The 13,016-nt window shown below is 47.8% G+C and overlaps 1 protein-coding gene across 4 annotated transcripts in view; it reads right to left on the reverse strand.

Annotated features, from left to right (window-relative positions):
* The window catches only part of PIWIL4 (piwi like RNA-mediated gene silencing 4), a 733,536-nt gene that overhangs the window by 189,062 nt on the left and 531,458 nt on the right, over window positions 1-13,016 (reverse strand). For all 4 annotated transcript variants that reach the window (XM_063951459.1, XM_063951461.1, XM_063951460.1 and 1 more), the window contains 2 exons: window positions 11,147-11,264; window positions 454-565 (listed from right to left, as the gene is read on the reverse strand). In XM_063951459.1, the coding sequence (XP_063807529.1) occupies window positions 454-565; window positions 11,147-11,264 (230 nt within the window). The remainder of the gene's footprint in view (window positions 1-453; window positions 566-11,146; window positions 11,265-13,016) is intronic.

The following is a 13,016-nucleotide window of genomic DNA, read 5'->3' on the forward strand; positions in this document are numbered from 1 at the left end:
GTCCCCTCGCATGGCTCGCCATGCTTCGGGCATGGTGCCTTCGCTCCGCTACCGCTTCGCTCGGCACACTTTACCGTTCCAATCGTAGTCCACGTGGATCGTTAAGTATGAAAAAATCCAAAAAAAAAAAAAAAAAACTGTGAAAAACTCATGTCGACCTTTAGACCTGTCGACCTAGCACATGTCGACCTAGAAACCCTGTCGACCTTCCATCCATGTCGACCTAGTGACTGTCGAACTATAGTGGTCGACTTAAACATTGTCGAACTAGACACTGTCGATCTTCAGACCGGATCCCATGTCTGGTGTGCTACTAACCACCACCATCTGTGAGGACTTGCACCTGTCTATGCTCCCAGCACGAATATTATATAGCGTTCCTCACTGTACTTTCAGATCAGACACATCTCCATCCGCCCCGATGTTCTCGTCTAGGTCCCACCAGATACTTACTATATTGTCCCTCATACAAATCTTCTCCGGTGGCACCAGGCGGCCGGTGACAGACAACTGCTGCTGAAGTCGCAGTCCCCACTTTCCCAGCTCCGAGCTCGCCCCCCGATTCCTGTGAAAAACATCAATCAGCACATTAAAAACATGGACTGTTACTGCCGTCACCCAACGAGTTTCCTCTTCTATGGGATGTTCTGATATAATTATATATTTTGTCCCGGTGCCAGCCTATAAGAGGTTGCGCTAAGTGCAGCTGGCATCCTACGCACGCACACCAAGGTAATGAGTGCAGCAACTAAATCAAATGAGCAAACAGAACAGTGAATCAGATAAATCTGTCTGCAAGGTGCAATCATTCATAATGATCTTGTCTAGCATCACTAATGAAATACTGGTTTTCATTATCTCTTATATTACTTGTAAATTGAATTGAAAACAAAGGCAATATAGTTTACACGCACTACTGTACATCTGACATACAGATGTGTCCTCAGGCACCTCTCCTTCCTAAGCCATATGCCACCATACACCTGGCACGGTAAACACGGTGTGCATCTTAGTTGTCATGCAGGGGCAGATCTGGAATCGGAGACAGGCTCATTCAGCAAAGACAAAAAAGACTGAAGATGTGCCAAATCAGACATATGGTGCCCATACACTTGTGAGATAATCGGTGCTAACCTTCGATTTCGACCGCATCTGTGAGAGAAATCGAAGGACTGAATGCACATTTTAGGTACCTTGCCACGCAATGCACGGGCACGCCGGCCGAATCTCGTGTCTCAAGATATTATGTGCTGCACTTGATATTTATCAAATCGCAGTGCGATCGCATGTGTTTTAAAAACACATGCGATATATCGCACTGCGATGGGCACCCGCTGGGAGCGGACGGAGGCCACTCCCACTCGGCGGTGACGTGCCCATCACGTGATTACCATGCGATCTATCACATGGTAATCACTTTGGCAGTTCAGGTGCGATTTCGTCGCACCTGACCTGCCAGTGCGATGCCCCGCGATGTTGCGTCGCACCACACAAGTGTATGGGCACCATTAGGGGGTAATTCACATCTGATCGATGCTGTGCGTTTTCGCACAGTGGGCGATCAGATCCTAACTGCGCATGCAACGCAATGTGCAGGCGCGACGGACGGCTGCAAAGTGGATCGCCTGTCAGTGACGGGTTTGTGCAAAGGATCCATTTACACGGACGTTCGATAGGAGATTGTCAGGGAGAGGGCGTTTGTGGGTGGCAACTGACTGTTTTGAGGGAGTATCTGGAAAAACACAGGCGGGACCAAGCACTTGAAGGGAGGGTGCTGACATCAAATCTGGTCGCGAACAGGCTGACATGATCGCAGCGGCTGAGTAAGCCCTGGGCTACGCAGACACTGCACAAAATCGGTTTGTGCAGCTCTGCTACACATGCGATTGCACACTTGCGCCCTGTAAGCGGCGATTATCTGAACGCAGGACAGCAAAAATCGCTTCCTAGTGATCAGATCTGAATTACCCCCTTAGGCACATAGATGGAGTTCTGTAGATTCATCCATCTGTTGACGGATCAAACTATCCGTGAAATGTTTAGTTTCTCGGGGGTAACTAGGCGGCAATCATGAGACCAGACTCAGAACTTCGTCTCATGGGAGTGGCATGGGTACAGTATGTTGGGCGACTTCAGTGATCGTTTGCAGCTTACGGCAAACCTTTTGCACACAGCATAGGGTTGGCGTAAGACATGACACTAACGACAGCCTCGGATGTAAGAACAGTGGGCAGGAATAGCTTCCACACGCAGCCACACAGATTTTCATTCTATATGACTGGATTCTGGCATTAGCATAATGTAGTAAGTAGACATCCACAGTCAAACGACGAAAAAGCTGCATCGAATGAGTCCAACTGTAGTTAGGATTAGTTGGATATTTTGTTGCCAAGCAATTAGTATAAAGCAGCACATTAAGCATAACGACACATAGTGCAGGAGGGTGTGGGGGGGAGTGCAACAAGCCTCATGCAGGCTCGGTGGCGACTATAACTACTCTATGGGTGGCTTGGACACCCATGAGTGGGAATAGTCCCTGTTGGTCGGCATTGTGAGAGAGAGTGATGTAGGGGGAGGTTATGTGACCGTCGGTCTCATGAATACATCACAGTGCAGGACACTCGTATCGGACCTGCCTTTCTCCTATTTACACAGACTGCATACTCTTTCATCAATTTTGTCTCTGACTTTGCTTATAGGGCCTAATTCAAGGTTGATTGCAAAACATTTTCCTCTAATGGGCAAAACCATGTGCACTGCAGGTGGGGCAGATATAACATGTGCAGAGAGAGTTAGATTTGGGTGGAGTGTGTTCAAACTGAAATCTAAATTGCAGTGTAAAAATAAAGCAGCCAGTATTTACCCTGCACAGAAACAAAATAACAAAATGTTTTGCACTTACCCTTGAATTAGGCCCGTAGTGTACTAGGGGCCTAATTCAGAGTTGTACATTACACCGATGTTTTCGCAATTGAGCGATTATCGGCAAACTGTGCATGTGCTGCGATGGCAATCGGTATGCGCGAGGGTGCTGCTGAGATCCCGCTCGCACTGAGAACTTTGTTGCAGAGTGAGTGACAGGAAGTTGCCGTTTGAAGGTGGTAACAGGAAGATTTAGGGGAGTGGCAAGAAATAAATTACTAAGTAATTTTTATGGCGCTGATCGTGAGCTGCTTAACTAAATGCTGCCAATAAATATCGGGATAGTTAGTCCCCACAAATAGATAAACACAGAAAGAAATTGGCGCTAGAGAGCTGAATAAATAAAAATATATCACAATTTTATTAATACTCTGTATAATCCTATTGTTGCAACATTCGTTAAAAAAGGTTAAATTTAATAAGGGCATAGTATAGCACTGCATTCAATAAAAAGTTCCATATAGAAATATATAGAATTGTAAAAAGTGCTGGAACTCAAAGATTAAAGTTCATCCGAATGTTATAGCCACAGTCCAGGAACAGGTAAAGCGAATGGAATATTTACCAACTGCAGTTGAAATTGGGGACTTTGTAATCCTTGAAAAAGCTGTGTGAAACAGTGAAACGCGTTGGTGGAGGAGCTGGACTCTCATTCATTTCATCCCAAAACCAAGCCTGGAAGTCGGATATAGGAACACTCACTGGCGAGTTGGATATCTGCAAACCCGGACCTGAGCTTACAAATTGGAACAAGCGGAATCTTGAACCAAGCCATCACAAGGTCCCCAATTCCAACTGCAGTTGGTAAATATTCCATTCGCTTTACCTGTTCCTGGACTGTGGCTATAACATTCGGATGAACTTTAATCTTTGAGTTCCAGCACTTTTTACAATTCTATATATTTCTATATGGAACTTTTTATTGAATGCAGTGCTATACTATGCCCTTATTAAATTTAACCTTTTTTAACGAATGTTGCAACAATAGGATTATACAGAGTATTAATAAAATTGTGATATATTTTTATTTATTCAGCTCTCTAGCGCCAATTTCTTTCTGGATTTAGGGGAGTGGTTGGGAAAAGGCTGGCGTGTCATGGACGTTTTCTGGGTGTATATCTGACGTCAGCTGCGATCATGTACGCAGAGAAACATGGCGCCTGTGTCACTACTGCCGTGGCCAGTCGGCGTAGCCATATACCTACTCGAGCAGCCAATGTTCCTTTTTATTGTGTATAAGCTGCCATTGTGTACGCAATCACCAATGAGTTTGCAACAGCTCCAGTGGGTGTCTTTTCATTTTTGGCCGGCTGCTTCACTGGCTAACATTAACAGTTCCGTAGCCTAGAAAATCGCAGTTGCAATTGCATTAGTGTATAACTCTGCATTAGGCCCTAGGTACATAGGACTGAAGTTTTAGGGCCTTATTCAAACCTGGCCGCTGCTTCTCCCCGCAGCACCTGTATCGGCAAACCGCGCACAAACATTGCGGCCACATCCCGGTAAGATGCAGCCGCAATGTGTTTGGGGGCATGGCAGGACGAACGCGGGTGTGTCAGGAGCGTCACACACAGCCGCTCCGATGAAAAAAATAAGAATTTACTCACCGGTAATTCTATTTCTCGTAGTCCGTAGTGGATGCTGGGAACTCCGTAAGGACCATGGGGAATAGCGGGCTCCGAAGGAGGCTGGGCACTCTAGAAAGATTTAGGACTACCTGGTGTGCACTGGCTCCTCCCACTATGACCCTCCTCCAAGCCTCAGTTAGGACACCGTGCCCGGACGAGCAGACATAATAAGGAAGGATTTAGAATCCCGGGTAAGACTCTTACCAGCCACACCAACTCGTGATACTATATCCAGTTTGACAGTATGAAAACAACTGAGCCTCTCAACAGATGGCTCAACAATAACCCTTTTGTTAACAATAACTATTTACAAGTATTGCAGACAATCCGCACTTGGGATGGGCGCCCAGCATCCACTACGGACTACGAGAAATAGAATTACCGGTGAGTAAATTCTTATTTTCTCTAACGTCCTAGTGGATGCTGGGAACTCCGTAAGGACCATGGGGATTATACCAAAGCTCCCAAACGGGCGGGAGAGTGCGGATGACTCTGTAGCACCGAATGAGAGAACTCCAGGTCCTCCTCAGCCAGGGTATCAAATTTGTAGAATTTTGCAAACGTGTTTGCCCCTGACCAAGTAGCTGCTCGGCAAAGTTGTAAAGCCGAGACCCCTCGGGCAGCCGCCCAAGATGAGCCCACCTTCCTTGTGGAATGGGCATTTACAGATTTTGGCTGTGGCATGCCTGCCACAGAATGTGCAAGCTGTATTGTACTACAAATCCAGCGAGCAATAGACTGCTTAGAAGCAGGAGCACCCAGCTTGTTGGGTGCATACAGGATAAACAGCGAGTCAGATTTTCTGACTCCAGCCGTCCTGGAAACATATATTTTCAGGGCCCTGACAACGTCTAGCAACTTGGAGTCCTCCAAGTCCTTAGTAGCCGCAGGCACCACAATAGGCTGGTTCAGGTGAAACGCTGACACCACCTTAGGGAGAAACTGGGGACGAGTCCTCAATTCTGCCCTATCCATATGGAAAATCAGATAAGGGCTTTTACATGATAAAGCCGCCAATTCTGACACTCGCCTGGCTGAAGCCAAGGCCAATAACATGACCACTTTCCACGTGAGATATTTCAGATCCACGGTTTTTAGTGGCTCAAACCAATGTGATTTTAAGAAACTCAACATCACGTTGAGATCCCAAGGTGCCACAGGAGGCACAAATGGGGGCTGAATATGCAGCACTCCTTTCACAAATGTCTTAACTTCAGGTACTGAAGCTAGTTCTTTTTGAAAGAAAATCGACAGAGCCGAGATCTGTACTTTAATGGAGCCTAGTTTTAGGCCCATATTCACTCCTGCTTGCAGGAAATGCAGAAATCGACCTAGTTGAAATTCCTCTGTTGGGGCCCTTTTGGCCTCGCACCATGCAACATATTTCCGCCATATGCGGTGATAATGCTTTGCCGTAACATCTTTCCTGGCCTTAATAAGCGTAGGAATGACTTCTTCCGGAATACCCTTTTCCTTTAGGATCCGGTGTTCAACCGCCATGCCGTCAAACGCAGCCGCGGTAAGTCTTGGAACAGACAGGGCCCCTGTTGTAGCAGGTCCTGTCTGAGCGGTAGAGGCCACGGGTCCTCTGAGAGCATCTCTTGAAGTTCCGGGTACCACGCTCGTCTTGGCCAATCCGGAACCACGAGAATGGTGTTTACTCCTCGCTTTCTTATTATTCTCAATACCTTTGGTATGAGAGGCAGAGGAGGGAACACATAAACCGACTGGTACACCCACGGTGTCACTAGAGCTTCCACAGCTATCGCCTGAGGGTCCCTTGACCTGGCGCAATATCTTTTTAACTTTTTGTTGAGGCGGGACGCCATCATGTCCACCTGTGGTTTTTCCCAACGGTTTACCAGCATCTGGAAGACTTCTGGATGAAGTCCCCACTCTCCCGGGTGGAGGTCGTGTCTGCTGAGGAAGTCTGCTTCCCAGTTGTCCACTCCCGGAATGAACACTGCTGACAGTGCTAGTACATGATTCTCCGCCCATCGGAGAATTCTTGTGGCTTCCGCCATCGCCATCCTGCTTCTTGTGCCGCCCTGTCGATTTACATGGGCGACTGCCGTGATGTTGTCTGACTGGATCAGCACCGGCTGGTGTAGGAGCAGGGATTTTGCTTGACTTAAGGCATTGTAGATGGCCCTTAATTCCAGAATATTTATGTGAAGGGAAGTCTCCTGACTCGACCATAGTCCTTGGAAGTTTCTTCCCTGTGTGACTGCCCCCCAGCCTCGAAGGCTGGCATCCGTGGTCACCAGGACCCAGTCCTGTATGCCAAACCTGCGGCCCTCTAGAAGATGGGCACTCTGCAGCCACCACAGTAGCGACACCCTGGTTCTTGGAGACAGGGTTATCAAGCGATGCATCTGAAGATGCGATCCGGACCACTGGTCCAACAGGTCCCACTGAAAGATTCTGGCATGGAACCTGCCGAAGGGAATTGCTTCGTAAGAAGCCACCATCTTTCCCAGGACCCGCGTGCAGCGATGCACTGATACCTGTTTTGGTTTCAGGAGGTCTCTGACTAGAGATGACAACTCCCTGGCTTTCTCCTCCGGGAGAAACACCTTTTTCTGGACTGTATCCAGAATCATACCCAGGAACAGTAGCCGTGTCGTCGGAACCAGCTGTGACTTTGGGATATTCAGAATCCAGCCGTGCTGGTGCAGCACCTCCTGAGATAGTGCTACTCCCACCAACAACTGTTCCTTGGACCTCGCTTTTATTAGGAGATTGTCCAAGTACGGGATAATTAAAACTCCCTTTCTTCGAAGGAGTATCATCATTTCCGCCATAACCTTGGTAAATACCCTCGGTGCCGTGGACAGTCCAAACGGCAGCGTCTGGAATTGGTAATGGCAATCCTGTACCACAAATCTGAGGTACTCCTGGTGAGGATGGTAAATGGGGACATGCAAGTAAGCATCCTTGATGTCCAGGGATACCATGTAATCCCCCTCGTCCAGGCTTGCAATAACCGCCCTGAGCGATTCCATCTTGAACTTGAATTTCTTTATGTATGTGTTCAAGGATTTCAAATTTAGAATGGGTCTCACCGAACCGTCCGGTTTCGGTACCACAAATACTGTGGAATTATAACCCCGGCCTTGTTGAAGTAGGGGTACCTTGATTATCACCTGCTGAGAATACAGCTTGTGAATTGCCGTTAGCACCGCCTCCCTGTCTGAGGGAGCAATTGGCAAGGCAGATTTTAGGAACCGGTGGGGACGCCTCGAATTCCAGCTTGTACCCGAGATACTATTTGCAGGATCCAGGGATCCACCTGTGAGCGAACCCACTGATCGCTGAAATTTTTGAGGCGACCCCCCACCGTACCTGGCTCCGCCTGTGGAGCCCCACCGTCATGCGGCGGACTTGGAAGAAGAAGCGGGGGAGGACTTTTGCTCCTGGGAACCTGCTGTTTGTTGCAGCCTTTTTCCCCTACCTCTGCCTCTAGACAGAAAAGACCCGCCTTTTCCACGCCTGTTTTTCTGGGTCCGAAAGGACTGAACCTGATAAAACGGCGCCTTCTTAGGCTGTGAGGGGACATGGGGTAAAAATGCTGACTTCCCAGACGTTGCTGTGGAAACTAGGTCCGAGAGACCATCCCCAAATAATTCCTCACCCTTATAAGGCAACACTTCCATGTGCTTTTTAGAATCTGCATCTCCTGTCCACTGGCGAGTCCATAAGCCTCTCCTAGCAGAAATGGACAATGCACTTACTTTAGATGCCAGTCGGCAGATTTCCCTCTGTGCATCTCTCATATATAAGACTGAATCTTTTACATGGTCTATGGTTAACAGGATCGTGTCTCTGTCTAATGTGTCAATATTTTCTGACAGTTTATCTGACCAAGCAGCGGCAGCACTGCACATCCAAGCTGACGCAATAGCTGGCCTAAGTATAATGCCTGTGTGTGTATATACAGACTTCAGTATCGCCTCCTGCTTTCTATCAGCAGGTTCCTTGAGGGCGGCCGTATCCTGAGACGGTAGTGCCACCTTTTTAGACAAACGTGTGAGCGCTTTATCCACTCTAGGGGGTGTTTCCCAACGTGACCTATCCTCTGGCGGGAAAGGGAACGCCATTGGTACCTTCTTAGGAATTACCAATTTTTTATCAGGGAAAGCCCACGCTTCTTCACACACTTCATTTAATTCATCTGATGGGGGAAAAACTACGGGTAGTTTTTTCTCTCCAAACATAATACCCTTTTTAGTGGTACCAGTAGTTATATCAGAAATGTTTAACACCTCTTTCATTGCCTCAATCATACAGTGAATGACCTTAGTGGGCATCAGGTTTGACTCATCGTCGTCGACACTGGCGTCAGTATCAGTGTCGACATCTGGGTCTGCTTGAGGTAGCGGGCGTTTTAAAGCCCCTGACGACCCATGCGACGCCTGGGCAGGCACGAGCTGAGAAGACGGCTGTCCCACATTTGGCATGTCGTCGATTTTCTTATATAGGGAGTCTATACGTGCACTCATTACTTTCCATAAGCCCATCCACTCAGGTGTCTGCCCCGCAGGGATGTGACATCCCTTCTAAAGGCATCTGCTCCGCCTCCACATCATTATCCTCATCAAACATGTCGACACAGCCGTACCGACACACCGCACACACACAAGGAATGCTCCGAATGAGGACAGGACCCACAAAAGCCCTTTGGGGGGACAGAGTGAGAGTATGCCAGCACACACCAGAGCGCTATATAATGCAGGGACTAACTGAGTTATGTCCCCTATAGCTGCTTTTTATATTATATATGTAATGCGCCCAAATTTAGTGCCCCCCTCTCTGTTTTTACCCTGTTCTGAAGTGTAGACTGCAGGGGAGAGCCAGGGAGCTTCCTTCCAGCGGATCTGTGAAGGAGAAATGGCGCCAGTGTGTCTGAGGGAGATAGCTCCGCCCCTTTTCCGCGGCCTATTCTCCCGCTTTTTTCTGGATTCTGGCAGGGGTATTTACCACATATATAGCCTCTAGGGCTATATATTGTGGTATTTTTGCCAGCCAAGGTGTTTTTATTGCAGCTCAGGGCGCCCCCCCCCCCAAGCGCCCTGCACCCTCAGTGACCGGAGTGTGAAGTGTGCATGAGGAGCAATGGCGCACAGCTGCAGTGCTGTGCGCTACCTTGGTGAAGACTGATGTCTTCTGCCGCCGTTTTTCCGGACCTCTTCTTGCTTCTGGCTCTGTAAGGGGGACGGCGGCGCGGCCCTGGGACCGAACACCAAGGACTGGGCCTGCGGTCGATCCCTCTGGAGCTAATGGTGTCCAGTAGCCTAAGAAGCCCAATCCGGCTGCAAGCAGGCGAGTTCGCTTCTTCTCCCCTTAGTCCCTCGCTGCAGTGAGCCTGTTGCCAGCAGGTCTCACTGAAAATAAAAAACCTAAAACTATACTTTCTTTCTAAGGGCTCAGGAGAGCCCCTAGTGTGCATCCAACCTCGGCCGGGCACGAAATCTAACTGAGGCTTGGAGGAGGGTCATAGTGGGAGGAGCCAGTGCACACCAGGTAGTCCTAAATCTTTCTAGAGTGCCCAGCCTCCTTCGGAGCCCGCTATTCCCCATGGTCCTTACGGAGTTCCCAGCATCCACTAGGACGTTAGAGAAAATGGTGAACTGCCTGACAGCGCGCCAGGGATCAACCTTAGTTAGATGCGTCCGCAATGTAATTACGGATGCATCGTGAGGCGGCGCCACACAAGAAGGGCGGTCTTGCCCTGTGCTGGGCGGCCCCCAGCAAGTGAGATGGACGCAGATCTTGGTGTGTACGCTGCAATCTGCACCCATCTCTGAATAAAGTCCTGGGTCCGGATAACATGCAAAGTTCATAGCGCACTAAGCGGGTGTTTGGTACAAACTGAGGATAGGTGTGTATGGACACATCTGTATTACGCTTTTAGGGGGTAATTCCAAGTTGATCGCAGCAGGATTTTTGATAGCAACTGGGCAAAACCATGTGCACTGCAGGGGAGGCAGATATAACATGTGCAGAGAGAGTTAGATTTGGGTGGGTTATTTTTTTTCTGTGCAGGGTAAATACTGGCTGCTTTATTTTTACACTGCAAATTAGATTGCAGATTGAACACACCACACCCAAATCTAACTCTCTCTGCACATGTTATATCTGCCTCCCCAGCAGTGCACATGGTTTTGCCCAGTTGCTATCAAAAATCCTGCTGCGATCAACTTGGAATTACCCCCTTAGAACTTACAACATCTAGCTTATACTGCAGACGTGTCCTGCTGAACAGTATAATAATGCCTCGCTGGCGACATTGAGCTGAAGAACTGAAGGAAAGTGGATCAATTAGTGGCTTGATTTGACATGAAGGTGAAGGTCTTCTCCCTACCTTTTTTATTGTTAAATGGAAATGCTCTTCTCTATAAAGGCACATGGACTGTACAATCAATGACGAACTCTAATACTACTGACTGCAATATCACAATACACAACTCTAACCTGCTCTCTTGGCCCAGCAAAGGGACACAAGAATTTACAAGCTCTTAGTAATTTATCTGAGAAGTGATTTAACGCACAATTCCTGGAATGGTAACAAGTCAACAACAAGTTAAATGAATTACTCCTCAATGTTTTCTGCCAGCCGCTGCAATCTCTGTTGCCTGCGCTCCGGGTTTAATTGTGTTTCCATGGACAGGTCCTTCATCAGGCGGAAGTCCGTAAGTGCCCGGCTCGACAGTCCTAGTGATAATGCAGAAATGGCAATTAACAACATGCAGCTGCTGGCTCTCCCATCTCCAACTATATGTACAGATGGCAACAGTCAGATACTGAACGGCGCTGATGCTATGACAATGTCAGCAATATCCAAGAACTCAAACAGCAGAAAATTTATATTAATTGAAGTGTCCAAGGATTTCTGGGTGGAAAGAAATTGAGTTGTCAATATTTTATTTTTTGACTGTTATATAGGGGATAGAAATCATCCACAAAATGGACCGGGATTTTATAGGTATGCAATCTATTTATCATATGTGGATGTGGTGAAGAAAATGCCAACGCCGGAATGCCGACACCCTTCTGAATCCAGACGTTAGAACCCCGAATGGGCCGGGATACCGACGCCGGAATCCTGACAGCCAGCATCCCGTCTGTAAGTATAGCTGGCGGGGCGGGTGTGTGGGAGTGGGGTTGGTTAGGCTTAGGCTGGGGTGGTAAGGGTTAAGCTGCAGGGAAGGTGGGTTAGGATTAGGCATCCCAGGGGGAGGTTAGGGTCAGGATGAGGGGGAGGGTTAGGATTAGGCAGCGGGGACGGGGGTAGGGGTTTAGGCACCTCTGGGGGGTGGTTAGGGTTAGGCATTAAAGGGGGAGGCTAGGTTTAAGCTGTGGGTAGGGTGCGTTAGAGTTAGAGGGGTGGGGAGAGGGTACTCACCCCTGTATTTTAAACTTCGGGATACCGGCATCGGTATTTCAAGCGCCGGCATAACATACTGCTTCCATCACATGCAGCATATTGATCTATTGGAATCTATGCTATATTCATAATCACTAATCATAACTTTTACGTTTTGGCTTTAGAGGGGAGATTCAATTGTCTGCGAAATCCAGTTTTCGTAGTAAAATCAGGGCTTTTATTGCGAAATTCCGATATTCAACACAAATCTCTTTTCACCACCTCCTGAGCAGGTGAAAAGTCGTGCAAGATCTGTATTTTAAGAATATTGGGATTTGGTTCTGGACCCCTGGGACACCCCCTTAATGACTAATTAGTCACTTAGAAGTTATTAATCGTTTTTAATTGGCCAATAATTACATCTTTTTAAAATTTCTGGAGTGTAGTGGAAACTCATGAGTGGGAATAGCCGTGGCAAGCGCTATCAGCACTTCGGCGGTCTGGATTTCGGCGTCGGTATCCTGAACACCGGGACATTAACAACATCCTGTAATCATCTATAGTTACATAATACAAGTAACTTACGGTGAGGTGTAGCATACATTCTAAAGAGTGGGGAGGTTGCCCATAGCAACATATATGCTTTTAGCTAGCAATTTTCAAATACATTATGTAAAATGCTAGGTAGAAGGTGACAGGTTGCTATGGGCAACTTCTCCACTTTTTCTTGATATACCAACTATGGGGCTCATGAAGAGTTGAAAGCACAAACTTTGTTCTTTATTGCAAACAGTGTTATTTTTACTGTGCATACCCACCATATGCATCCGTTCATTGGGAGACTTATGACCCCTTGTACTGAGACAGAACAGTGGTTGGGGGAAGCGCAAGTTTAAGACAATGCTTGCGCACATACTGACAACAAAAACGACGCATATGGATCACAGGCGGGTGCTCCACCCTGGTGCAAAGTACGGACTGATAATGATAACTATCAGTTGCCATTTCTGATTGGCTGAGTGCATCTAAATCCCTCCCACTGTTAATAAAGCCATTCTGATTGGCTCTGGGCAGCCCCCGATGCTGACCAGGTAGTGCCA

Source organism: Pseudophryne corroboree, chromosome 2, assembly GCF_028390025.1.
Source record: "Pseudophryne corroboree isolate aPseCor3 chromosome 2, aPseCor3.hap2, whole genome shotgun sequence".
NCBI lineage: Eukaryota > Metazoa > Chordata > Amphibia > Anura > Myobatrachidae > Pseudophryne > Pseudophryne corroboree.